The sequence below is a fragment of the Thunnus maccoyii genome, chromosome 21 (assembly GCF_910596095.1).
Source record: "Thunnus maccoyii chromosome 21, fThuMac1.1, whole genome shotgun sequence".
Taxonomy (NCBI): domain Eukaryota; kingdom Metazoa; phylum Chordata; class Actinopteri; order Scombriformes; family Scombridae; genus Thunnus; species Thunnus maccoyii.
The window spans coordinates 1,800,555-1,828,263 of record NC_056553.1 but is presented as its reverse complement, the minus strand read 5'-3'; the positions used below and the strand labels follow the sequence as shown (position 1 = coordinate 1,828,263).

The following is a 27,709-nucleotide window of genomic DNA, read 5'->3' as shown; positions in this document are numbered from 1 at the left end:
TTGTGTTTGGAACAGGTTGGTGATGCAGCTCGGCTCCATCGTGTCGTCTCTGAGAGCTCAGGCTGCCAACACTCTGAATGAACTCGCTCACTTCTCCACTCTGTGGAACCAGGTCAGTGTGTGTCTGTGTGTCTGTGTGTGTGTGTGTGTGTGTGTGTGTGTGTGTGTGTGTGTGTGTGTGTGTGTGTGTGTGTGTGTATTGGGTTGCTGTTGTTGTTGTTCTTGGTGAGTTGGACTAACAGTCGGGTGTGTTTAGGACCCAGAGGAGCAGGTGCAGGCCTTCTTGCAGTCCGACCCCTCGCTGACGGAGTTCAGCTCTCAGATCTCCTTCTACTCTGTGAGTCCAGTTTCTGTCAAACATCACATCAGCTCTCAAGATGACTGCAGTTCTGCTCTGTTACTGAACATTATTATCATGATCACGGTTTACTATAATACATGACAGAGGGTCACAGTTTGATGCAACTATGGATTCTGAGTCATGACTCTTGAGCCTAATAAACATTTGTTTTTAGATCCATAAAAATCTCCAACCAGCAGACACAACAACAGCTTCAGTTGCTCCAATAAGCAGCTAAACTGTTCTGTTATTAAACCATAGACTGTAAGAAATATGGACGTAATCACCGTGACATCACACATTGGTTGAGAGGATGAGCGAGAGGGTGGAGCTGACCATAGTGCTAGCTTCTAGATGGCCCCCTGCTGGCCATGAGAAAGAATGCAGGTTTAAGGCACTTCCACACTGGCTTCACTTTTCAGGCTGGGAGCTTCCCACTTGTATTAAACGCAGAATATGTAATTTCTGCCGCTAGGGGTCTCAATCAAAACAATAACAAAAGACAGATTTTGATGACATTGTGAAGCAGTGTGGGATCATGGGAGTTGTTGCCGTCATTGCAGTCAGTTTCTCCCTGTTTGGATTCCTTCAGTGTTCATCGTTCAGGATGTTTTTATCAGAGCTGAATAATCTGCAGAGGTCTCCTCCTCACCAAAACAAACAGACACAGTGATTAAAACCGGTAAAAACATTGAACATAACAGTTTCATGTTAAAAATCAATGTTTCTCTGACTCTGTTCGGCAGACAGAGGACGTTCGGAAGGGGCTCTGTATGAGCCGAGCTGCTGCTGACGTTTGCTCAGCTTGTTTCTCTGATAACTTAAGATCCAGACATCCGACGACTAAAATCCTTCATCCGGTTAAAAGATAAGGTTAAAAACCAAGATCTAAAAAGTTTATCGTAAAAATGTGGCTTAAAACTGGATAAAAAGTCAATTTATGACAGTTTCTAGCGGACAACCAGAATGCCAGTAGTTCATTGTCTTTACCCATGATGCCTTGCTGTCCCTGCAGAAGCTGGAGATGCAGATTTCAGAGCTCCCTGCGTCCTGCACGGTGGGTTCGATTCTCTTCGACACCGACGAGCTGAAGCTGGCGCTCACTCAGGAGTGTCGTCTGTGGAAACGAGCCTTCGGCGCTGCGCTCAACCGCCGGGCGTCCGCCGATATGGACGACATCTTCTTATTCGTGGACGGGCTGACGAAGCGCCTGCAGCGTCCAATCACAGACCTGGAGGACGTCCGAGGAGCCATGGCTGCGCTCAGAGAGGTCAGCTGGCGCCTGATTGGCTGTCTGTTGAGTTCTTTTTTTTTTAATTAGTTTCATTCATTCACTCACTCACTGTTTCATTCAAAAATCCAGTTAATCTTTCAATCACTTATCAGTTAATTAATAAATTGCTCCTTATACTCATTCCGTCACATTCATTCATTCATGTTTAATTGACAGACAGAACCGTTTATCTAAATTTATACGTATTCATTAACTCATTATTATAAGGATCTGTTCTACATTCATTCAGTCATTTTTATTCTTTCTTTTTATTCATCCATTCATTTGGTCATTCATCAATAAATAAAATAAAAGTAAATTCCTTCATATGCTCATTCCTTCACATAGTCTCAGTTTCCTAGAGCACAAGATGACTTCATCATATGTCGTCTGGTCGACCAACACTCCAAAACCCCAAAATATTTGATGCAAAAAGCATTAAATTCCCACATCTGAGAACCTGGAACAATTAAATATTTGTTTGGGTTTTTTTTGCTTGAAAAATTACATAAACAATTAATTAATTATCAAAATAGTGGCCAATTAATTTTCTGTCGATCCACTAATCAGTTAATCAATTAATTCTTGCAGCTCCAGTACTGTTGATACACTGCTGCCAGTCATACTTTCTCTCTTGGTGCTCATTCAGTCATCCTTTCATGTGTTTACTCTTTATTCTCTCACTTATTTATCCTGCTGATTATAATCCGTTCATCCCTCCCTCTGTTCACTCGTTCATCTCCTCACTGTTTTACTGTTTTGAGGTCCGGGAGGCGGAGGTTTGTATCGATGCCACCATCGGCCCGGTGGAGGAATCCTTCGCTCTGCTCAACAAACACGAGCTGCTCTTCAACGACGGCAACGCCGAGCGCGTAGACGGTCTGACGTACGCCTGGAAGAACCTAAACGTCCTGGTGAGATGGAGGGATGCTGATGTTGTCACTAATGATCTAATCTGTAAAACATTTTGACTTGAATTCAGTGTATGAGGCGCCCTCCAGTGGTGGAGTTTGGTGTCACTATGTATGTGTACATGTGGTCTTCTGTCTGTTAAAAAAAAACCCTTTCAAACCTTAACAGTGAAGATGTTTTTGAAAAGTGAAGTCATTTAATCAGGTTCTTACTCTTCAAAGTGCTGTTTGAGAGTTAACACTTATTTTCAGGGCTACAGTCAGGATTAAATTTACAGGTTAGGGAAGGCTTGATGTCAATGAGCGTCTGCACAAGTACAGAAATAAAAGTGTGTGTGTGTTTTGTGGTTTCAGGTGGTGCAGAACCAGAACACTCTGGTGAAGATCCAGCCCAGCATGAAGGCAGACCTGCTGTCTGCAGTGCAGAGCTTCCAGAGCCACGTTCAGAGCTTCTGCTCTGAGTACAACCACAGGTAAAATAATAATAATAATAATAATGATAATGATAATAATATATCTTTATTTATGTAGCACTCTTTAAAAACATTGTTTACAAAGTGCTTAACATCATCTGCACACGAAAAATCAATGCATTTTTAAATTACAGTGTTAAAATAAAATACAATGATGTCCATGGAATAAAGTATAGGAGAAAAAAAGGAGATCAATGTAAAAAATAAAACCACGAGTACTAAACGATAAGATGGTGAAAGACATGCACACACATCAAGAAGAAACACTCCTGATGAAGCGTAGTATGTGCAAAAAGTAAAACTTGTGTGTCTGCAGGGGTCCGGGGGTGGAAGGTGTGGCTCCAGCTGAAGCCAGTGAGCGGCTGCAGAGTTTCCAGGCTGAGTTTGACCAACTGTGGAGGAAATACACCACCTACTCTGGAGGAGAGGAACTGTTCGGACTGCATGTAAACGGTACGACTGAATTCCCTCCTTCCTTTCTTCTCTCCCCCCTTTCTTCTCTCCTTCCTTCCTAACATCTCCTCTCCTTTCTGCAGAGTATCCAGAGCTGCAGAGGATCAAGAGGGAACTCTCTCTGCTGTCCAAACTCTACAGTTTGTATAACTCAGTCATCGACAGTGTGGCCGGCTACTACGACATCCTGTGGGCCGACCTCAACATTGAGAAGATCACCACAGAGCTGCAGGACTTTCAGAACAGGTAGAACAGGGAGATTTTTTTTTATGTTATTGAACATTTATTTAAATTAAATTTGATGAAGATTGATATGATGCTGCCAGTTAATTTAAATCTGTATTTCAGCTTCTGATCAAAGAAAGAAATTGATCTTTTTAATCTTTTGAATATTTTAAAGCAAAACCTGTCAACTCTTCAATAAAAGTTGCACATAGAGGAGTGTAACTTTACTGCTTCATCTCTCACTTTGTCTCCTTCTGAGTTTTCAGGATCCGAAAGCTTCCAAAGGCGCTGAAGGAGTGGCAGGCCTTCAGAGATCTGAAGAAAACCATCGATGACTTCACTGAGACCTGCCCTCTGCTCTGCATGATGGCCAACAAGGTGGGACAACCTGCCTGACTTACTTTACATATGTATAGTATAGTATGGTGAATTTTGATAAACCCTGGTTTAAATAATAATAATTATAATGATGATGATGCTTTTCAAAATCCACATTACAAAGTGCTTCACAAAGACATCAAAATAGCTGTAAAATTTAAAAGGAAATAAAAGACAGTTCCAAGAAATTAAAACTCAAATAACATCAGGAAAGGCTCTCCAATAAAAGTATGTTTTAAGAAAGGACTTAAATGAGACTCAGCCGATCCGATTTCCTCGGGCAGATCGTTCCAGAGCTTCGGGACCCTGACTACAAATACTCTGTCCTCTTTAGTTTTCATCTGGGCCTCTTTGTATGTTTATGTTTGTCTAAATAAATGTATTTTTTAAAGTGTTAGTATGCTAGTGCTAGTAAACAAGAAAAATGATCTTTGGGATGGATTAGTGTGATGGAAGAGTCTCCTGTGCTTTAGTCTTCAGTTATTTGAAATATAGAAATTCGTGGCTCAAGAGTGAGCGGTGTTGAGGCGGTACTTGTTACTGCATCACACCAGAAAGTCAAATCAGATCTGCAGGAAGCTTTAGCATGAGTCCAAAAGCAGCCCACTGTAAGTGTGCTAAAGCTAAGCCAACAACCTCCAGCTACATTTACTTTGTGAGGAAACTTAGACATGATCTCATCGTTCTGAAACATCCTGTTGAGTCTCAGCTGTGCAGCAGCAGCTTCTGCCTTCATTCAGGATCAGACTCCTTCATAGACGCTTTATACTGTCTTACATCTCCAGCTGCAGACATTGCTGCAGGTAAACGTGCTGCGTAAGGGAACTCATATCCACATTACAAATTTTTATTTTGAAAATTCTCAAAAATATATGTACAGATAATACCATCATAGTCATCCTGATGTTTTTAACTGACTGTTATCCTTCAGGCCATGCTGCCCAGACACTGGACTCGTCTCAGTGAGTTGACTGCTCACAATTTCCAGGTGGAATCAGAGAGTTTCTCCCTCAGAAACATCATGGAGGCTCCGCTTCTGAGAAACAAAGAAGATATTGAGGTATTGATGCTGAAAACACAAACAGATGCAGATGTCAGTCTGGACCAGAGAGCTACTTATGAATTCTGTTACTTTCATCTCTTTTTTTTTTTCAGACCTTGATTTGAAGAACATTTTTCATTAATTTTAGGTCACACAATAACGTCTGTTCTTTAATTTCACTATAATTTCCAGTTCTAAATGTACAGTATAATGTCTTACATTGGCTGACTTGTTCCTCCTTATTTCACATAGTTGTTTTTTTAATGGTAATTGTACTGGGATTCGGCTTGTTTTAAGTCTCACTTGGCCTTTTTTTTTTTTTTTAAATAAAATTCTGAAAAGTCTATAACAACCCTGAAAATGCCAAGGTGACATGAAAAGTTAAAATAACCTTAAAAAATAAGAAATAAACCTGTCTGGAATACTGCTGTAAAGTCAGGGGTAAACTAAAAAATTTAGCAACGAAAATTTGAAAATAAATAAATAAATAAAAGAAATAACCTTGAAATTTTCAAGTGAACCCTGGAATTTGGCAATAATCTTGAAAGGTGGTACTAATCTTGAAAACTCACAAATCATCCTAAAAGATTAGAAGTACAAACTATTTTTTTTTTTTTTTTTTTTTTTTTTACAAAACTCAAATATTGTAGCTGCAAAAAGTCAAGAATAATCTGAAAAATTTTGAACGAACCCTATAAAATCTGCAGTAATCCAGAAAAACTGCACAGACAGAACCAATCTGAACACTCGTCAACAGCCTTGAAAAGTCTGGAATCAAAATGCTTCACTTTTACGTTTAAACCATTAAAAACAAAAGAGTTTAATCATTTAAAACTTACTTTCTCTTTCAAGATGTTTGCTGAAAGAAGATTTCCTTATGAGACTTTTTTCCTTTGTGCATCAGGATGTTTGTATCAGTGCGGTGAAGGAGCGGGACATCGACGGCAAGCTGAAGGACGTGGTGGCCGAGTGGAGCAGCCAGATGCTCAGCTTCGCCACCTTCAGGACCAGAGGAGAACTGCTGCTGAGAGGAGCTGACACCGCTGAGAAAATCTCCATGATGGAAGACAGTCTGATGGTGCTGGCATCACTGCTTAGCAACAGGTAGGGAGACAAGGGAGGCAAGGAGGAAAGGAAAGAAGGATGGGAAGGCTTGGAAGGAAAGAAAAGGGCTCGGGAAGAAGAAAGAAAGGAGAGACTTTGAAGGAAAGAAAGAAATAAAGACTCTAAAGGCAAGAAAGTCCTGAAAGACTGAAAAAAAGACTTGAAAGGCAAGAAAGAAAGACAGAGATCCAAAACCAGAAACTGAAAATAAACATGAAATGTAGTGAAATGAAAGAAGGTGGTAATGTGACCGAAAGATCAGTGAACAAATGACTGAATGAATGGATGCATGTATGAACGAACAGGTGGTCTGTGTCCGTTCTTCTGCAGATACAATGCTCCGTTTAAGCCGTCTATCCAGCTGTGGGTCCAAAAACTCTCCAACACCTCTGAGATCATCGAGAAGTGGCTGTCGGTTCAAAACCTCTGGATCTACCTGGAGGCGGTGTTCGTGGGAGGAGACATCGCCAAGCAGCTGCCTCAGGTCGCAACAAACACCAAAGTCCCAAAACCCACTTGATCCGTGCGGTTGTTTATTATATGTGTAGCCTTGACATGTTCGTCACATTAGATAGACTATAAAGGTTGTCTTTAACTCATCCAGGAAGCCAAACGTTTCCAGAACATTGATAAGTCGTGGCAGAGGATCATGCAGCGAGCGCACGAGGTTCCCAACGTGGTGCAGTGCTGTGTGGGAGACGAGACGCTCATCCAGGTGCTGCCCGCGTGCCTCTTAGCAACACAGCGTTCACAAGATTCTGCCACAGCTGTTAAATATGGATCCATCCTTGATTCTGACTAAATCTTTTTCTCTTCTTTCTCTTTTCATCGTCCTCCAGTTGCTCCCTCACCTGCTGGAGCAGCTGGAGCTCTGTCAGAAGTCTCTGTCTGGTTACCTGGAGAAGAAACGGTTGGTGTTTCCTCGTTTTTTCTTTGTGTCCGATCCCGCGCTGCTGGAGATTCTGGGCCAGGCCTCCGACTCACACACCATACAGGTAACACACATGTACAGGTAATACTGATAGACTTATAATGTTTTACAATTTAACTTTAAGTTACTTTACTTTCTTCCTTCCCAACTCCGTACAGTATCTTTTTCTCTGCTTTTGGTTCTTGTACATTCTTTCCTGTGTTGTTGTTACTGTTGTTGTTTGATAAAATCATATTAAAATCCAAATCATCTCTCTCTCTCAGGCTCATCTGCTCAGTCTGTTTGACAACGTTAACAGAGTTGTTTTCAGTGAGAAAATCTACGACCAGATGATCAGTTTTCAGTCCCAAGAAGGAGAAACTGTAGATCTGAGCCAGCCTGTCCTGGCACAGGTATGTACACACACAAAGAAGTGTCACTGTCCTTATGGGGATTTGCCATGAACTGCATTGATTCTCTGCCTGTTATTATAAATATAGATTTTAACATTAAAGTTCTTATGTGTAGGGCATATTAAAGACGATGTGGCAGACAGTAATCCAGAGGTTCATCAAAACCTGCAAGGAGGCGTCAGTAATCCAGTTCTTTGTAAAGAAAAAAAAGACCTTCCAGGACTGTAATAATGGGAAATATGGCAGTTGCATATTGTGCACAAAGAACTGGTTCTTTCAGAAGTTAGAAAGTGGAAAAACTCCTGTAAATGTCACCAAGCATTGCATAAGAAAAAGTTGAATTCCTACAGACTATCAGCATCAAACAATCAGAGCTTAGTAGAGATGCAGGGGTTTTTTGTCATAGACCAACTGGATTGTTCTTTTTATGCTGCCCTCTTGGCCAGGTCAGTCTTGAAAAATAGATTTTTAATCTCAATGAGGCTTTTACCTGGTTCAAAAAAGTGAAATGGGATGAAAAATGAAGTTTTAACAATTGAAAGAAAGAAAGAGACTCAGAAAAAAGAAAGAAAGACTTAGAAAGAGACAAAGATAGAGAAGTTTTTAACGGCTGGACGTGTCCCCTCCAGGGGAACGTGGAGGTGTGGTTGGGCCAGCTGTTAGCCGGAGTGAGGCAGACCCTCCATGCCATCATCCGCCAGGCCTTCCTGGCCATCAGCGACCCGGGCCTGAAGCTGCTGGAGTTCCAGGCTGCGTTCCCGGCTCAGGTCGGCCTGCTGGGAATCCAGATGATCTGGACCAGAGATGCAGAGGAAGCGCTGGTCCTCAGCAAGTCTGACAAGAAGGTTTGCTTTTATTTTCAAAACAGGAGGAGGGGAAACATGTCATTCATTATTGAGATCCCTCCCCCTTCACTGTCTCCTACCTGATTGGCTGGCAGATCATGCAGACGACCAATCAGAAGTTCCTGGACCTCCTCAACGAGCTGATCGACATGACAACCAGAGAGCTGAGCAGGAACGAGAGGACCAAGTACGAGACGCTCATCACCATCCACGTCCACCAGAGAGACATCTTTGACGAGCTGGTGTGTGGACAGACGGACACACAAAAGTACAGCTTAATATCGACAAGAGAGGGAAATATTATTATTTTATTATCTCAACAGGTGCGTCTGAATGTGCGGTCTGCGTCAGACTTCGAGTGGCAGAAACAGTCAAGGTTTTACTTCTTGGAGGAGACGGACAGATGTGTCATCCAAATCACAGATGTGGAGTTCAGCTACTGCAATGAATACCTGGGCTGCACAGACAGACTGGTGATCACCCCACTGACAGACAGGTATACAGACACCTGACACATGCAGCAGGGTGATGTGATTATTAAGATGATGCCGTCATTGTCCAGCCAGAACTAGATATGTATGTTTGCACATCTGTTCAGGTGTTACATCACTCTGTCCCAGGCTCTGGGGATGAGTATGGGTGGAGCTCCAGCTGGTCCAGCAGGAACAGGTAACACAGTCTCGGGTGACAGCTTAATGATGTATTCTCATATTGACTTTGTTGCTCTGATACAGTGTGTGTTTCCAGGTAAGACAGAGACCACTAAAGACATGGGTCGCTGTCTGGGGAAATATGTGGTTGTTTTCAACTGTTCGGACCAGATGGACTACAGAGGACTGGGACGTATCTACAAAGGTGAGTGAATGTGTGTGTGATTACTCTAGTGCATTGGTTAGTGTGTATCAGTAGATAGCGGTAACCTCCTGTTTGCTTCCTCCTGTATTCAATAACTGCTAATGACCAATGATGCTGTGAGCTCACAGTATAACTGAAGGCCACTCAGATAAGCATTAAACATTTTTAATCAACTCAGAGCTTCTCTAATCTGGATCTCGTTGGTTGGACAGTGAGAGGACACTGTTTAGAGAGATTTTAGTCAATGAATCAAAGTTAAAAGGTAAAAGTGACAAAGACTAAAATAGGATTTTGCAAACTGAGGCGGATGATCCCCCCCATCAGCAGTGGAAATTATGCTTTTGTCTGGACCCAAACTCAGTTCAGTTCAGGTTGGTCCACATCTTTTGGGTTTGAGGGGGCAGATCTAGCTGAGGACATCTTGCTCAACAACATTATAAGAAGACATGGAGACTCAAACTGGAAGTGATGCCAAACAAACCTCCAAGCAGCCGGATGTAGATGAATTGTTACTGACTGAACATCAAAGAATCTACAGTTGGTTATTGTGTCTCTGCAGGTCTGGCCCAGTCCGGCGCCTGGGGCTGCTTTGATGAGTTCAACCGCATCGAGCTGCCTGTGCTGTCTGTCGCCGCCCAGCAGATCTACATCGTCCTGCAGTGTAAGAAGAACAAGAAGAAACAGTTTGTCTTCACCGATGGAGACGTGGTCGACATGGACCCTGAGTTCGGCATCTTCCTCACTATGGTAACTGAGCTCTGACCTCACGAAACACTGCTAAAACATTATTGCTGTTATTCACTCACAGAAACATCACAGAACCTGTTAGTGAAGGAAGGTAATCAGGTTCTCAATAATGTGTATCTAAAAGCTTCAGAAATATCCTTGAACATAGATTTTGTCACATAGTTAGCTGTGGAAGTTCCCAGAAGACTCCTGAGACCATCTCAGAGTTTTCCAGAAATACCCTGACTACAATACATTCGACTAAAGGCTTCTAGAAAAAGAAGGAACAGAAACTGCAGTACAGTTCTAGAAATGAAACTAGAACTGAACTTCTTCAGAAACAGATTTTGAGAATTGATCTACCTGAGAACCAGAGTTAGATAACTGATCTACATTGAACCCAGTCAGAAATTTCTAAGAAAGCACTGGATTACCTCAGAACCAGTTTTCAGGAACTGTGCTACCTCAGAACCAGCCTGATAGCTCTATAACTGTTCTACTTCCGAATCACCCCGATAGTTCTAGAACTGTTCTACCTGAGAAACAGTAAGGTAGTTCTCATACTGGATTACCTCAGTATCACTCAGATAGATCTAGGACTGAATTTCCTCAGAACCAGGGTTTGCGAGCTAGTTCTAAAACTGGATTACCTCAGAAATAGTCAGAACCTGTCAGAAAGTTCGAGAACTGTTCTACCTCGGAACCAACCACAAAGTTCCTCTTGGTTCTCCAGAACCCTGGTTATGCTGGTCGCCAGGAGCTGCCCGAGAACTTGAAGATCCAGTTCCGCACGGTCGCCATGATGGTCCCGGACCGAGCCATCATCATGAGGGTCAAACTGGCCAGTGCAGGTTTCCGTGACAACCAGGTTCTCAGCAGGAAGTTCTACACACTCTATAAACTGTGTGAGGAGCAGCTCTCCAAGCAGGTCAGGAGACTGATGATAATGATACAGCTGAAGACTCCTCTCTGTGCCTCTCTCTCCCTGCAACAATCCCGTCAGATTTTTGTCATTTCTAAAACTTTCTCCTCCTGCTAAAATTCTCATTTTGCTCTAAAATTATGTAGTTTCTCAATTGTCATTTGTCAGTTAAAATCCTTATTTTGTCTCTTTCCTAATTAGATTACTACATAATCTCAATCATAATCACATGTTTCTTGTTTCTGCTTATTCAGCTTGCAAAAAGTATTTCTTATATATTTGACCTCATCATCATAATGATGCTTTTACACCAGGTCCATTATGATTTTGGTCTGAGGAACATTTTGTCAGTTTTGAGGACGCTGGGAGCCGTGAAGAGATCCAACCCGTCAGAACCAGAGAAGACTGTGGTAATGAGGGTCCTCAGAGACATGAACCTCTCCAAACTGGTATGTTTGTGTTACAGGTGTTTAGGTGCTTTTATTACTTGACATTTATGAATAACCGTCACTAATTCAAAAGTCCAGTTTGTTGTTAACACATCCATCTATGAGCTATATTTCCAATTATTCTCAAAGAATTCCTTTTATTTGATAACAAATATAATCCAGTTGACTAACCCTAATTCTTCTTTTAACCCTCTCAAGCTTGTCTTGTTTTTATGGTACGTTTATGTTCCACTATCTATAAAAAATAACAGAACACTGTGTGTGAGTTCTAGTAGGAAGAAGGAAAATGCAAATTCACCATGATGGGAAGTAGAGAGCAGTATGCTTACTCTATTTACAAAATTGTCGTTATTTTTCATTTTTGACTGCAGATTTAAAGTATGTTTTTAATATGAAACTGAACTAATACATTTAGATTATTCATTATTATATTCTTTTCATAACAGTAAAAGCTTAACGTGGGTTCTCTCTGTCTCTCTGTAGGTGGATGAGGATGAGCCGCTGTTCATGAGTCTGATCAATGATCTGTTTCCTGGTATTGGTAGGTTGCCTCTATCACATCACATCCGGAACATCTCTCTGCTGTTGCAAACTATGTGTAGAGTTTCTAATCAGAGCGGTTTTGGATGTAAATAAAAACACTTGAACATTTATGAGGAGATATTTTGGTCTGAGGTTGTTTGATACTTTGCATAATGCATCATGCAGAGTTTAACCATGAAGTGACTGATTTATTCTGTAGCAGTCATTTTGTGTTTTGCTTAGTTTTGGGGTTTTTTGTTTGTTTTTTTCTGTTGAATGTCTTTTTTATGTAGGAATGATTGTAAGGATGCTGCTAATTATGTCTGGAGATATCCTTAAGAGGAAGTATATCTTACACTGTATTTTATCTTATATTCACATGACAGGTCTCTTTTTGTGGCTTAGTTTTACATGATTAATTTTCTAAATATGTTTTAAAGACTTTTTTTTTTTTTTCCTCATCCTCCTCCTCTGTAGTTCTGGATAAGGCAGGGTATCCAGACTTGGAGTCATCCATCTTCAGTCAGGCTCAGCAGGCCGGTCTGATCGCTCATCCTCCCTGGATCCTCAAACTGGTTCAGCTCTACGAGACGCAGCGAGTCCGACACGGTACAGATCATTCCTTACAAAACATGAAAGTGCTGGATAGAAAATGTTAAGATTGTCCTGAGGGTGGCGATAGAGTAAAGGTCACATTAAAATCTAAAGGGTTCATCCTCTGGAGAGCAGGAATATGAAGGACGAAGCACAAATAGGATCATTGTTATTATAATGTCATCATTATTTGGTACTAAAGACAGCCATCAGATGGGTTTCAGTACCTGTGTTTCACCACTAGATGTCAGGTTTCCCAGAGATTTGGACTGTCAGGTCAGTAGGTGCAGTACGTCATTCGTGCTCTCAGTTTAGTCATTCCTGGCTAGGTATTACTTCATTTGTGTTCTCGATTTAAAATAATTTTATATATTTTGCCTCATCCCATCTTGTAGTGAGTAGCAAACACCTTTGTTGCAGCGCATTCAGTCAGCCTGAAGTTTTAACCTGATGGTGAAGAAATTATCCTGTAAAATATGTTTAAGGAATCTCAAAGATAACTGCGTTTTGTGTTAAAACTATATTAAATCCAAGGAATTCCTTCCAGAGTGTAAAAATCTGTATGTGGACTTGAAATTATTCCTTTGGATCATTTGTCTTTGTCTTGGTGTTTATATTTGAGTAAAGGTTAATGATTGGTGTCAATTAGTGTTGTGAATATATTTAGTGGTAGGCCTCTCTACACACACACACACACACACACACACACACACACACACACACACACACACACATTATTCTGCTAGATGTACTGCTGTACAGATTGTAAATCCTCCTGAGGCAAATTTATGATTTGTGATATTGGGCTATACAAATTGACTTGATTCATTGAAATGTAAAATTCCTCTAGAAATCAACAACTGCTGTAAAACTTGAAACACTCAGAAAACCTGAAATAACTGTGTACAATTATTTTCAAAACATTTTAGGAAATATTGAGCTAGTAAAATGTGGGCTAATGTTAGTTTTTTTTCCCCACAAGAAGGTCAAAAAGCTGGCAGCATGGAGCCCTCTCCATGCTGCCAGGAATACAATTCTGGTGGAAAAACATTAAATCTTTTATTTATATTATTGACTCCAAAATACTGAGAATTTTTTGTTTGTTTGTTTAATATTTTTATTAAGAAATATGACAAGAAAAAATGTCAGTCTAACAATGAGAATCAGAGTTGAAACACAGAAACGTGATAATAGAATAATCAAAGTACTGTGAATCTCAGTGGCTCAAAAGAAAAAACAAGCCATACTTTCTGCTTTATACTATTCAAAGCTCAAGCACACAAAAACAAAACAAAACAAGGCAAAATGAGAAATAAACAAACAAAAAACCTTCAACCTTCAAGGTTGTTAAAGCCCCCAAGATTTCCAGAGAAACTCCTGCTGTGCTCAGTATGGAAGTGAGAGCAGCTGTTCCTCCGCTCTTGCAGGTATGATGACGTTGGGTCCCAGCGGCGCTGGGAAGACGGCGTGCATCCACACGCTGATGAAGGCCATGTCGGAGTGTGGCTCTCCTCATCGGGAGATGAGGATGAACCCTAAAGCCATCACGGCCTCGCAGATGTTCGGCACGCTGGACGTCACCACCAATGACTGGACAGACGGAGTCTTCTCCACTCTGTGGAGGAAGACTCTCAAGGCCAAGAAGGTTGATGGATGTTTCAGATGAATGAATGAACGGATGTAGAGAGCGCAAACCAAAGTAAACATTTGAGATAGTACAAAATATTCTTTCAACTAGTGAAATTTGAGAAGAAGAAGAAAATCTGTCAGTGGGGTCAGCAAGAATGAATTAATGAGTTTCCTTGAAACTATCCAACACGATCTAAACTTAAAACTACATTTAGTTGTTTTTTAAAAACATGATATGTATGGAGAGAGAGGTGTGCAAAAATGAATACCGTATGTCTGTTTGTGTGTCAGGGAGAATCCATCTGGATCGTGTTGGACGGACCGGTGGACGCCATCTGGATCGAGAACTTAAACTCAGTTCTGGATGACAACAAAACCCTGACGCTGGCGAATGGAGACCGGATCCCCATGGCTCCCTGCTGCAAGGTGACGAAGCAACAACCCTGAGTCTGACTGTCATGTCTCATGTTTTAGTCAGCTGCCGATTCATATAGAAGATCTGAAGTGACGTCATGTCCTTCGCATTCTGCCTGCAGATTGTTTTTGAGCCCCACAACATCGACAACGCCTCCCCGGCCACGGTGTCCCGGAATGGGATGGTGTTTATGAGCTCCTCGGTGCTCGGCTGGAGACCCATCCTGCAGGCCTGGTTACAGAAACTACCAGAACAACAGGCCGATGCCCTGAAAGTCTGCTTCAACTGCTGCTACCAGGTGAGCACAAGGAGAAACCTTTGTAAAAATCATTATTGGCAGCCATCAATTTCTGTTTATTTCTATACAAAATCTACTCACAGAGAGATAATCTATCACAGTCATTGTTTCATGTTTTTAATTTTCTTAACTTATTTGTTATTTTCAGCTTTAATACTTTTAATGTTGTGTGGTAAATGGAATGGTATATAGAATGTCTCCATCAGTGCATTTAAGGTGCTACGACACTTGCGCTGGTAAAAAAGGAAAGAAAGGAACATAGTGTTGTTATTTTTCTGTTCCTCCTTCAGGACTTGTTGGACTTTGTCTCCACTGCTGTGTCTCCTAAGATGCTGGTGCTGGAGTGTATGTACATCAGACAGACAATTGACCTGCTGCAGGTATGACAAAAAAGTAAAACATAGTAAATATACTTCAGTAAAATACACTGGATACTGTGGTTTTTCTTTTATTGTTGTCGCTGTGACCTCCTGCTCAGTGGGGAGATCTTTAGGAAAGAACTCATAACGTGTTAATGTTGTGTAATGTTCATCTGTAACCCGTCAGTCATCAGTGACTGTTAACTGAAGAAGAAATGAAAAGGGTCACTGATGACTGACGGCAGCCTGAATCAGCCTGTAGAGGAGACGGAGATGAGCCGCTGTTCTCCCCGCTGTCTGAGACTCTAAATGCCGCTCAGCTCGGTCAGACAGCTGCTGGAGAACAGCTTTGACTGTCTGTGTCAGTGTTGTTTACAGATGTACACCAAAGAGCACTCTGTCATCCTATTGGTCAACGTCAAGGAGCACATCGTAGGAGATGTCATACTCCTACGATATTCTGACATGCTAGACTTTTTGTCAGGGTGATGAACCACGACTGTTCTTTGACTATGTCGCACTACAAGGCCCGTTCGTTGTTCCCAAAGTCCATAATTGGGTCCAACGCTGGAAATTTGTGACAAAATTTGAAAACAAAGTCGGGCTGAATTTGTATAATCTGATCCCGGCATTAATCTCCTGTTGTCTCCTCGTCTCCACACAGTCCTCCGGATGTCTTTTTTTGTTTGAGTATGTTGATGTTGATGTGTTCAGGGTTTGCTCCCAGCAGCGGAGGAGAAGCAGGGTTCCCATGGCGATGTGGGTCGACTGTTTGTGTTTGCGGTCATGTGGTCTCTTGGAGCGCTGCTGGAGCTGGACGACAGAGCCAAGATGGAGGCCTTCCTAAAGGTGCGTGAATCTTTTATTTCTTTTTTTGTTGTTGTTGTCTTTGTTCGGTCTAGTGATGCGTCAGTCGTGAACGAGTCGGTTCTATGAGGCAAATTAATACAAGATAGAATAATAGGATGATCTTTTCACAATGTGCAGCCACGTGCATGCACTGACTGAATGTTGTGTTGATGTGTGTGTGTGTGCGTCCAACCAATCATGTGTGATGACAGAGATCATACAATTAGAGTAAAAGCAGGTCGGGGGGTTGGCGGTCTACAGTTCAGTTCTACAATTCAGACTGTAGCTGCCCCTTGTTTTCTCTTTGATTTACCCATGTCATTTAGCATTTTTAACTTTAATTTTAACATTTTTAACAAGCTTGCCAGGCCACCAGGAATTCTCCCGGTGCTCCTGATGGCTAGTCCAGGTCTGACATTAAGATCCAAACATGGTGAGAGCCATAAGATTGGGCTCCCTTCAAAGAGCCGCAATTCCCATCACTAGTTCAGTCGTGTTTGAAGTTGAGATATCTCCACAACTGGTGTCCAGATTTCCATGTAATTTGCAGTGGATACTCATGATCCACAGAGGATGGATACTAAGGATGTCTGACCTTTCCTCTAGCGCCAACCTCAGGACAAAGTTTATATTTTTATTCTCGTTACTAGTAAGTAATGCTCGAAAACTGCTTAAATTCAGGGATAAACAGCACACATTTTCAGACAGTATCTTCTGGGAAACATTGTAGTGTTGCACACATGTTCATACAGAAAGTTACAGCAAAATGTGGTGGAATGAACAAAATAAAGAAAGACATGAAGTCAGATTGTCAGTTTTGGAAAGTTAGAAAAATTGTCACATAGAATAGACACATAGAATCAGAATCAGATTTATTCGCCAAGATGTTCATTTTGTGGCTGCAAGGAGCCTCTAGAGGACACTTAATTGTCACCCCCATCTGTGATCATTGTACAGCACTTCCTCTTCCCAACTGTGAAAACACCAAATATTGTTGTGAAACCAGAGGTCGTAGAATTTTCTCAGCAGTGACTTAATGTATGTTTTTATTTATTTATTGAAATAGAACAGATCTGTGACAGATCTCAGTCACCCGATCACTTGGTTCACTCTTGTTGGACTTTAGGAGGCTGTAATGGATGTAATGTTTGTATCTTCTATCTCTATCTGAAGAGCCGCAACTCGTCTCTGGACCTGCCGCACACTCAGGATGATCAGACCATCTTTGAGTTCACCGTCAACGAACAGGGACAGTGGGAGCACTGGTCCAACAAGGTCTGTGGACACTAAACTTCCGCATTTCAGTCAGAGGTCCAGGAAACTTTGATACAACTCAATATTCAGCCACCTGACCCTAACCCTTTACCTCCCATGTTCCCCTGAAAATTCCCCTCAAGTTGCCGCAAAGTTAACGATTTTTTCCACATATTCTGTATCTGCTCACTGCAGTGCTTCATTGCAAAAAAAAGAAGGTTGAATTGGTCAAATAGACGTCTGCAGGTTTTCTTCAATATCTCCACATTAAAAAACACTTTAGCAAAATGTTATGATGTGATGATATGATCCAGGTCCCAGAGTATGTCTACCCCAAAGACCACGTCCCTGACTACTCGTCCATCCTGGTTCCCAACGTGGACAACGTGAGGACGGACTTCCTGATGCAGACTATCATGAAGCAGAGGAAGGCTGTGCTGCTGATCGGCGAGCAGGGAACCGCCAAGACCGTCATGATAAAAGTGAGACGCAGAGAGAGAATGAACACTGAGGAATGAAACTGTTGACAAACATAATCTCACCTGGCAGACAGCAGCATAATAATACTGTTAGTGTCATAACTTTTACACAAATATGCAACAACTGAAAACACTCCTCTTTTAAGACTTGAAGATCCCCACCAGACATGTTTAAGACATAAAACTCCTGTGCTCTGAATAATAATTTGTGTCTGACCTGGGTTTTCCACAGAAATTTTTAATTAACCTGTCAGGAAGTCTCTCCTACATGTAATGAATAAATATGTAAATATTGTTCATTTCTAAAGTTTTTCCTCTAAACACAAGATGTCTCCTACTTTACTGTAAAGTCTACTCTGTGTTTGTGCACAGGAGGCTTCAAGTTTCTACATCACACTTGTGTAAGTTGTATATTGAACCACGATTGGCTCCAAACTAGCTGTAATGTCACAAATCGTGCCAACACACGTGTTAAAGGACACATATTCTGCACATTTCCAGCTCTATAATTATATTCTGGGGCTCTACTGGAATATCTTTGCATGATTTCCAGTTAAAAACTCCTTGTTTATCTTCTACTGGTCCTTTATGCAGCCCCTCAGTTCAGCCTCTGTCTGAAACAGGCTGTTTTAGCTCCTGTTTCTTTAAGGGCCCGCCTCCTGATGAGCCCACTTTATTTCTACATATGTTCACCTCAGGTTTTGGAACTTAAATCATGTTTAATACCCGATATCAGAACAGGATATAAATGAAAAGAAAAAATCTCCAAAAGCAGAATATGTCCCCTTTAAATTCAGATTTAAGGTGAGCTCACAGCAGATGAGTGTGAAAACAAACTCTGCACATACATCATTCAGCACAAAGAAGAGAACAACATCCAGCTGAAGGAACAAGAAGAAACACGTATTTTTGAGTGGAGGACTTAAATAAATCTGGATGTTTTGATGACTAGGATTTTGACTCTAAGAGTGATCTGCAGGTTAACACTTCTCTCCATTCGGCTGTGGTAGTTGGAGCTTGTTCTTATCCTCAGCGAGCTAATGCTAAAGCTACATGTTCCTCTCTGGCTCCCTCTGCAGGGTTACACCAGTAAGCTCGACCCGGAGCGTCACCTCAGTAAGATGGTGAACTTCTCTTCAGCCACGCTGCCCGGCATGTTCCAGAGAACCATCGAGAGCTACATTGATAAACGAATGGGCGCCACCTACGGGCCGCCGGCGGGCCGCAGGATGACGGTCTTCATAGACGACATCAACATGCCCGTCATCAACGAATGGGGAGACCAGGTCATCTTCAAGCTCTCTGATCTCTTGTCTTCTGTTCATTTCTTGTCTTGGTTTCTTTTTTCCTTCATATTTATTTCATTTTTTTTATTTTCTTCTTACTAATATTCTCTTTTCCTTCCCGACACACTCACACACTCCACAGTCAGCACATAATATACCTCCAAACACACTCACATATTGTCTTTTATTTCTAATTGTTGCAAGAAAAATGGAATAGATGCGATTAACCACTACAATTTATCAATAATCCTATTTAATCATGTTCAATGATGTTACTGATACACTAATCTGCACTTCCAGATGAACCAAGTAAATTATTGGTTTAATTTCTTTAAAAATCTATTTTCAAGTTTTCTTTTTATCAATAAAATATTACCTTATTTCTATTTGTTCTCAGATATGTCTTTATTTCATTATTTACTCCACTTGACACTTCAGCAGCCGATCACATTAACAAGCTCCTTTTCCCCAACTCTACCTTATATTCTTATAACCAATCAGATTGTTGATTTGTCCGGCTGTCAGATAACCAATGAGATTGTGCGTCAGCTGATGGAGCAGGGAGGTTTCTACAGTTTGGATCGTCCGGGAGAGTTCATCACCGTGGTGGACGTTCAGGTAACAAACTCAACACGGAGGCCTTGGTGGATGGAAGAACTGAGATACAGAAGTATTATCAGTAAGATGTACTGAAAGTGTCAAGTGCTCATCATGCAGACTGGCTTCCTTTAGAGTGTTTATTATAGTGTGTTTTAATGTTGAAGTTCATTGATATGCAGCAAATTTTGGAACTAGTAAACAAAACTCTTGTTGAGAATGTTTTAACTTTTCATCTTCCTGCCTGGTACTGTCACTTAAACTGTAGATCTAAGAATAAACTTTCCAGGATTGTTCTAATGGCTGCAGAAAAGTTGGCAAATCCCAAAAGTCCTTGATTGAACTTTTTACGGAAAGGACGAGGAACAAAAAGAGAAGCATCCTTACATAGAGCTGCCATCCTCTATTCAGCCAGTTTAAGCCTCTTAAAAACGTATTTAAGAAGTCCTTCATCCCAAGATCAATCAGTAGTCTTAACTCTGCAAAGAGACTGATGAGCCAAAGACACGACACTGACTGCTTCTCTGTCTCCTCACATAAGAATCATGTGTATTGCGTCTTCATGTTTTGATGAGCTGAAGTCAGTTCTCCACCCTGGTGGACAATAAAGATCTATTCTATTCTAATTTAAAGGTCTGCATCTGATGAGCAACATATTAGACTTTTAGATATCCTTTAAATTGCTTTCAGTTTGTCTGTATGAATGATGATGATAACAGCCACTGCTGCTCAAACTTCAGTGTGAATAAAGATAAATAAAGAGTGTAATAACCTTTAACAGCTGGTGGCAGCAATGATTCACCCCGGCGGCGGTCGCAACGACATCCCTCAGCGTCTGAAGAGGCAGTTCTCCATCTTTAACTGCACTCTGCCCTCCAACTCCTCCATCGATAAGATCTTTGGCACCGTGGCTCAGGGGTACTTCTGCTCGGAGAGGGGCTTCCCCGCCGTGGTCTGCGACCTCGCCTCCGCCCTCGTACCCACCACCAGAAGGGTGTGGCAGGCTGTGAAGGCGAAGGTAAAATAGTTACCTTTTCTTTTCTCTACATTACATGCTCATGTGCCTGGTTGCTTAAAATGTAGTTTCTCTGTTTGTTGGAAACGTGAAACAGAAATTTTTTTTGTAATTTTTCTACGACTCAGCGCTTTTTCTGAAGAGTTGAACCTCTATCAGCTCTGAAAAATATGGAGGTTTAATATGTTTAATATGAAACAGGTCATTGGAGGAGCCACGTTACAGAACATGCAGCCACCAGACAAATGTAATAAAATCTCTCCTCTGTGTTTCCTCAGATGTTGCCGTCTCCTGCTAAGTTCCACTACATCTTCAACCTGCGGGACCTCAGCAGAATCTGGCAGGTAAAAATCACACCAGCTAGTTTGTTTTTGCTTTTTTTCTCAACAAAACCTATTTAAAAAAAACAATTTAGAAGTTTCTTCTGCTTTACTTGTGTATTTTCACTTTGGAAGACTTTGCTCACCTATATTTCAGAGGTAAATCTTGTACTTTTTACGTCATGTGTTTGTCACAGGAGAAAACTATTCCTGTGCTGTCAGTAAAGTTCAAAGTGCTTCTTGAACAGTTCTCTTGTGTTGATGTGAGCAATATTTGACCAGGAGTATCTATACTTTGACTCCAGTAATGGAGTTGTGTACTTTGTCCACCACTGCTGGTTACTTTGCAGGAATCATTTGGGTTCTAATGTTAATTTTATTAAAAGTAAACATTTAATAAAATAAAATTGAAGAAAATGTGCGTATCAGACACACGTATGACCCAGAACCAGATGTTACATCTTGTTCATCTAGAAGCCAAAGATCTTCAGTTGACTGTGGTTGGCAGATTCAAAGATATTCAGAAGGAAAACAGACTGTGTGAGAGAATTAATTTCCATGAAATGGCTCAACAAAACCCTGAAATATTCTGCTGCACAGATGTATAAAAATGGAAATGGCTGTTTTAATGTTGATTTGTTTGAATGTGCTGTTAAAGATTTACTGTTAAATTATTAATGTATGCAGGCTGGGGATAGTTGTGTGTTCGACACAATAATAAACATTTCCTTCAGTCATTAATTTTCACCATATTCTCGCTGACCAGTGACAGTAATGATGAGCTGCTGCAGCTGAAACTGTGCACACAGTATAATATCAGAGCCAGACTTTAACATACATGTTATATGGAAACTCTTCATTCAGAATAATGAGCAGCTGTATTATGATATTTCTACACATTAATCTGCTGAAATGTTTTAAATGCAGGACTTTTACTTGTAATGAAGCGTTTTTACATCGTAGTATTTGTCATAGTAATATTTTTTTGCTCTGTGTGGAACTATTGGTCAAATCATTTTTCTATCATTGACATGACCACAAACAGTCTGGAGACTGTAGAGTCAGAGTTCATCAGTGTGAATGTGTCACAGTGTGTGAGGGTGTTTGTGTATTTGTGTTTCAGGGGATCCTGACGGTGAAGTCTGATGTGTGTCAGAGCTCTGAGCTCCTCTCCACTCTCTTCCATCATGAATGCAGCCGAGTGATCGCCGACCGATTCACCGACAGCAGCGACAGACAAACCTTCAGCTGTATCATGGAGAAGGTGTGTGTGTGTGTGTGTGTGTGTGTGTGTGTGTGTGTGTGTGTGTTGGGGGTGCCTTTATGGTTCTCATTATAACGAGAAAATATCAATGGGATATTTAAATTGGAAAGTTTCTCAATATAACAACATGTTTTTCCTTATTAATACAATACTTGTTTTGATGATAAAGTTTTCTAATAATGAAAGGCACTTTAATTGGTCTTGGTTCTTTCTCCAGTAGAGACACAGAGAGGAAAATATCCTCTGGATGCTGATAACAACACATCCATGTTGCTCATTAAGCAGAATTTCATCATGTGTTCGCTTTAAAAGAGAGAAAGACTTTATCAATTTATTCAAATGTTCACACTCATTAATTTCAGCAGCAAACACTTTTCTTATTAAAACTAATATTTATCCTCATTATAACAAGAACATTTAATTGTTTTTACATGATAAGCATCTTTTTTCTTCTTATTTTTCTCATTATAACTAAACTCTCCTATTATAATCAGAAAACTTTTTATAACTGAGCAAATATCCTTTTTGTCATGGTGGCAGCATTATATTCTGTAACTGGGACTTTTATTGCTTCTTTAACGCCCCCTCACACACACTCAGATCACAGTGGAGGATCATGGGAGAGCTCTGATTGAGCATGCTCAGTGGGACGGCTGCTTTGTGGACTTCCTGCGTGAAGCTCCGGAGGCGACGGGGGACGAACCTGAAGACACTGAGCTGGAAGCTCCAAAGGTCCTCAGCTCAAAGCAGACGTGTTATATTTCACTTATGGCACTTTTTCCTTCTTCTAATTTAAATTTTTATAAAGACAAAACACAAAGAAAGTAACAGATACTGTACACCAGGGGTCAGCAATGGACTGGATTTATTTCAGCATTGTTTTCTGGAGGCAGGTGTCGGTGAAAACGTGTTTTTGATACGTTTTTGTTTGTATAAAACAGTTTTTGGGTTGTATCTGACGGCAGATATCTGAATTCTCATTAATAATCTAACACAGTAAACAGTGGCGTCATTTATGGTTGAAGTACAGTTATTAATACAAATCTGTTCTGGTCAGATAAGACAAATTATTACATTATGTAGCTGTATAAGAGTTTATAAGCTCATAGTTATTGGGATTTAGGTGAATCTTGTGTTTATATTGTTAACTATTCTAGATTTATGTGTAAAAGATTTGATGTTATTTGTAAAAGGGGCCAAATATTTTTGTTGGAGGGCCAGATTTGGCCCATGGACCACTATTTTCCTACCACTGCTGTATGATTATACATGTACCAATATCCATACACATGTATATTTATACTCATATATATACTGTAAGTGCTTATGTATAACATACAGTATATATGTATCCACCCATGTATGTTTGTATGTGCATATATTTAAAAAAACAAGAAGAAGAAGTCAGTGTGTTTGTGGTGTCTTGCCATAAACATGTATAATTAGTTAGGTCTTTAATGATTAATTATGTCACATTTTAAATTATATTAAATTTTAAAAGTCAGAACTTCTTCTGTTGTCATCATAATATTAAAATTTCCACACAGAACAGTAACATTCATATAGAGACACAGTCTTCAGGCTACAGAATATATGATAAATTATAATTATATTATATGACAGACCTGTGATGTTTTAGTTCTGATGTATGAATATGATTGACAGGTGTATGAGCCAATCCCGTCACTGGACGCTCTGGCGGAGCGGCTGTCTGTTTTCCAGCTGCAGTACAACGAGGCGGTGAGGGGCGGAGCCATGGACCTCGTCTTCTTCAAGGTGATGAAGGATTTCTATCAGACATGATCCGCTTTTTTTAAAGATCTCCTCGAGACATGTTTTAAGTCTGCTTTGTGTATAATATGTGTTTTATGCAAAAAAAAAAGTTTAATTACTGAGTTACAAATTGTTAAAATCACATCTACTTCTTCTCCCTCATGTGAAAATCCATATGAATATGCAAATAGCAAGATGTCTCCTACTTCACAGAAAAGTCCATGATGTCATAAATCCTGCAGGTGTTAAACTGAGATTTAAAGGACAGTTCACAGTTTTTCGGGTTTGTCTTAAAACAGCAGGCAGGTGTCTGTATGAACAGTGAAAGAGGTTTTCCTCGCTGTAATCATTCCTCCTGAAGCTTCATATTAACTTCAAATAAACTTTTAAATACATTTTTTGCACAGAAGGAGGACTGTGGATTTTGTCCTCCATCACTTCCATTGTAAGGTCATTATGAAGGGATCTTCTAATGGTCAGTATGAACAGGAGGAATGATTACAGCAAGAAAAACAGCTTTAATGTTCATTTGGGCTCCTGACTGTTGGTTTAAGACACACTTGAGAAACTGTGAACTGATCCTTTTAAAGTGAGAACAGAGAAACTTTCTGCAGCATCCAGCTGAAGAAACAAACAGAGAAACATGTTTTTGAGTAGAGGAGGTCTTTAATGAAAGTGTTAGCAGTTAGTCGCTAATATACAGAGACACAAAATGTAGTATTTGAAGCTCAAAGAAAAAAAAGAAGCACTAACGTTCACACTTACACGAACAAAATATGCAGCTACTGTAATGAAAACATCTCTGTGGTGTTATATTTATCTTTCTATTGTCTCTGTTTGGGTCCAACGGCAGGACGCAATGACTCACCTGATGCGGATCTCACGGATCCTGCGGACGCCGCAGGGGAACGCCCTGCTGGTCGGGGTCGGGGGGTCGGGGAAGCAGAGTCTGACGAGGCTCGCGTCGTTCATCGCAGGATACCAAACCTTCCAGATCACACTGACCAGGTAACTGCCAACATGCAGCACACACCACTAACTGTCAATCACTGTTTATTAATGGATCAGGAGCATCTAAATATCATTAATACAACAGCTACAGAGGCTGAGACAGATGTGGTATGTAGACTGACACAAAATGATGGAATAACCTTCTGATTAGCATACTTACAGTAGTCACTTTATACTGCAAAAATCACATTATAAAGGAACTGATATTAGCTGTTATTATAAGTTTAATTCACTAACAGTCTTAATGTCTTCAGGTTCTCTGTTGTTGTTTATATTTTTTTTTACATTTTTTGTTTGTTTTTTCTTGGCTTTATGTTGTATTATGTATTGAATTGTTGTATTTTGTGAGATAGATGGTGTGGAGGGGATTAAATATATACAGACTACATATGTACATGTAAAGATGTGTATGAGGGTTTATAATATATTTAGCAGCTACACTGGAGAAAGTTATCTATCCACTGTTTTAATAATTAAAATTAGAAGTAATTTACAAGTTAATGTTGTCTCTGGTTGTCTGTGTGTGTGTGCGTGTGCGTGTGCGTGTGCGTGTGTGTGTGTGTGTGTGTGTCCGTCCTGCAGGACGTACAGCAGCAGTAACCTGCTGGAGGATCTGAAGACTCTGTATCGTATCGCTGGTCAGAAAGGGAAAGGAGTCACATTCCTGTTCACAGACAACGACATCAAGGACGAAGCCTTCCTGGGTAAAACTGCCTTCAAAACATCTGCAATTTAAACACATTTTCTCGCTGGATCCGTTCATTCTGACCACTGTGCTTTCACTTCTTCTTCTGCCTGTATGACGTGTTCGATGAGAGCTGCAGGCGTCAGTTGACACATTAAATGATTCTCCTTCTAGTGTCACCTGGAGGCTGCAGGGTTCATTACAGCCACAATAGTTAAAGGACACGTTCACAGTGTTTCCAGAGTGTCAGGTGTCCATATGATTTGTGTATGATGTGCTTTCAATGGAAGTGATGGGGGCCAAAATCCACAGTGTGTCCACACAGTCATTTAAAAGTCTCTGTGAAGCTTATATTCAGCTTCAGCAGTCTGAGTTAGTCATATCAAGTGGATATCTGCCATTTGGGCTCCTGACAGACTTGAAAAATTGTGAACCGTCCTTTACGTGTTGGACAGACGCAAACAGCACCCTGATAATTGAGCTCTTCTTAGAGTCTTGGAGACCAGCAGTCTCTCCTCCTCTCCTCTACAGAATACATGAACAACGTGCTGGCGAGCGGCGAGGTTTCCAACCTGTTTGCTCGTGACGAGCTGGATGACATCACTCAGGATCTGATTCCTGTCATGAAGCGGCAGCATCCTCGTCGACCTCCGACCCCAGAAAACCTCTACGACTTCTTCCTGTCCCGCGTGAGGAGCAACCTCCATGTCGTCCTCTGCTTCTCGCCTGTCGGGGAGAAGTTTCGCACTCGTGCCTTAAAGGTGAGACAAAGACTGAGCCATGCCTGAGTCTCGTCTTGCATCGTAACACAACTCTGTTTCACATGACGGATGAGATAAAAGAAAAAGGTGAAATGAGATAAGATTTGACTTTAATGTTCCTCTGAAATGTGTTTTGTGTCGGAAGCCAACTCTTTGTCACATATACAGACGAAAAAAGACAAGATGGACTGATGAGATCAAATGTCAAATGAGACAAGAGGTTCAATGGGATTAAAGAGTAACTGAGATTGCAGCAATTAACACAATTTCAAGAAATCGCTGCAATATTTGTGAGAGTTTGCAATGTTGCTAAATTACAGCAACTTTTCCACATGAAATGTACAAATCAACAGACTTGATTTGGACCAATTGTGACATTTAGTGTCACGGTAACTTAAGTAATCGCAGCACATTCAGCAAGGATATAAATGAAACTCAAGTACAGTATTTTCCTTTTTATATAACTTTGAGTCCTTATGGTTCTCATGTTCAGAAGATACATTAAACATTAGCACTGAAATATAGTTGTTTCTGTGATGTGCAGGATGCTTTTTATCCAAGGAAGTCATTACATATGACTCTTCATTGATTGTAGTTTTTTTTTAAAAAATGCTTTATTTTCCTTTGATTGTAGTTTTTCCCAATTCCTGCAATTTTACTGCAAAAAGGGAACATAAAACATTGCAAATTTTGGGCGAAGTCGCTGCAAAATCAAACATTTTTGGCTGCAAGAATCACATAAACGCTGTGAAATCCTGAAAGGACTGATGAGATGTGACGAGATGAAAGAATGTGATGAGATTAGATGAATGTACGGGATGTGGTAACATGAGATCATGTGATGTGATGTGGTGAAATGTGATGACATCACACGGTTGTAGTGCCGTCACCCCATATAAAGGGCAGAAGATGTTATTTGGCACTTGAAACTTTTAAAGGGTTCGTGCACAAAAAGGTGATGATTATGAACAAAAGCATTAATGAAACAGGGAATATGAAACGTGGGAAATTAAACTGAAGCAAAGGACAAACAAACCCCTGACCTCTGACCCCTGACCTCTGACCTCTGACCTGAACAGTTCCCAGGCCTGATATCAGGCTGCACAGTGGACTGGTTCCAGCGCTGGCCTCGGGACGCCCTGGTGGCCGTATCGCATCACTTCCTGTCTCAGTACCAGGACCTCCGCTGCTCAGAGGACGTAAAGCAGAGCGTGGTGGTTACCATGGGAACCTTCCAGGTAGTGCTCACATTGTTATCAGACAAACTCCAGTCAACCCC

General features: G+C 40.8%; 1 protein-coding gene across 1 annotated transcript in view; it reads left to right on the top strand.

Moving 5' to 3' along the window:
- The window catches only part of dnah5l (dynein, axonemal, heavy chain 5 like), a 72,435-nt gene that overhangs the window by 22,536 nt on the left and 22,190 nt on the right, over positions 1 to 27,709 (top strand). Inside the window, exons 28-69 of the mRNA XM_042399607.1 lie at positions 16 to 112; positions 257 to 337; positions 1,356 to 1,610; positions 2,378 to 2,527; positions 2,879 to 2,997; positions 3,314 to 3,450; positions 3,534 to 3,696; positions 3,942 to 4,053; positions 4,985 to 5,113; positions 6,000 to 6,199; positions 6,530 to 6,683; positions 6,804 to 6,914; positions 7,039 to 7,194; positions 7,394 to 7,522; positions 8,152 to 8,367; positions 8,463 to 8,609; positions 8,691 to 8,863; positions 8,966 to 9,036; positions 9,115 to 9,222; positions 9,782 to 9,969; positions 10,682 to 10,876; positions 11,185 to 11,319; positions 11,803 to 11,860; positions 12,319 to 12,450; positions 13,863 to 14,080; positions 14,356 to 14,490; positions 14,601 to 14,777; positions 15,068 to 15,157; positions 15,851 to 15,985; positions 17,159 to 17,260; positions 17,554 to 17,721; positions 18,798 to 19,004; positions 19,530 to 19,622; positions 20,383 to 20,619; positions 20,895 to 20,960; positions 22,060 to 22,200; positions 22,801 to 22,932; positions 23,866 to 23,976; positions 24,827 to 24,981; positions 25,567 to 25,688; positions 26,201 to 26,430; positions 27,510 to 27,668. Of these exons, the coding sequence (XP_042255541.1) occupies positions 16 to 112; positions 257 to 337; positions 1,356 to 1,610; positions 2,378 to 2,527; positions 2,879 to 2,997; positions 3,314 to 3,450; positions 3,534 to 3,696; positions 3,942 to 4,053; positions 4,985 to 5,113; positions 6,000 to 6,199; positions 6,530 to 6,683; positions 6,804 to 6,914; positions 7,039 to 7,194; positions 7,394 to 7,522; positions 8,152 to 8,367; positions 8,463 to 8,609; positions 8,691 to 8,863; positions 8,966 to 9,036; positions 9,115 to 9,222; positions 9,782 to 9,969; positions 10,682 to 10,876; positions 11,185 to 11,319; positions 11,803 to 11,860; positions 12,319 to 12,450; positions 13,863 to 14,080; positions 14,356 to 14,490; positions 14,601 to 14,777; positions 15,068 to 15,157; positions 15,851 to 15,985; positions 17,159 to 17,260; positions 17,554 to 17,721; positions 18,798 to 19,004; positions 19,530 to 19,622; positions 20,383 to 20,619; positions 20,895 to 20,960; positions 22,060 to 22,200; positions 22,801 to 22,932; positions 23,866 to 23,976; positions 24,827 to 24,981; positions 25,567 to 25,688; positions 26,201 to 26,430; positions 27,510 to 27,668 (6,094 nt within the window). The remainder of the gene's footprint in view (positions 1 to 15; positions 113 to 256; positions 338 to 1,355; positions 1,611 to 2,377; positions 2,528 to 2,878; positions 2,998 to 3,313; positions 3,451 to 3,533; positions 3,697 to 3,941; positions 4,054 to 4,984; positions 5,114 to 5,999; positions 6,200 to 6,529; positions 6,684 to 6,803; positions 6,915 to 7,038; positions 7,195 to 7,393; positions 7,523 to 8,151; positions 8,368 to 8,462; positions 8,610 to 8,690; positions 8,864 to 8,965; positions 9,037 to 9,114; positions 9,223 to 9,781; positions 9,970 to 10,681; positions 10,877 to 11,184; positions 11,320 to 11,802; positions 11,861 to 12,318; positions 12,451 to 13,862; positions 14,081 to 14,355; positions 14,491 to 14,600; positions 14,778 to 15,067; positions 15,158 to 15,850; positions 15,986 to 17,158; positions 17,261 to 17,553; positions 17,722 to 18,797; positions 19,005 to 19,529; positions 19,623 to 20,382; positions 20,620 to 20,894; positions 20,961 to 22,059; positions 22,201 to 22,800; positions 22,933 to 23,865; positions 23,977 to 24,826; positions 24,982 to 25,566; positions 25,689 to 26,200; positions 26,431 to 27,509; positions 27,669 to 27,709) is intronic.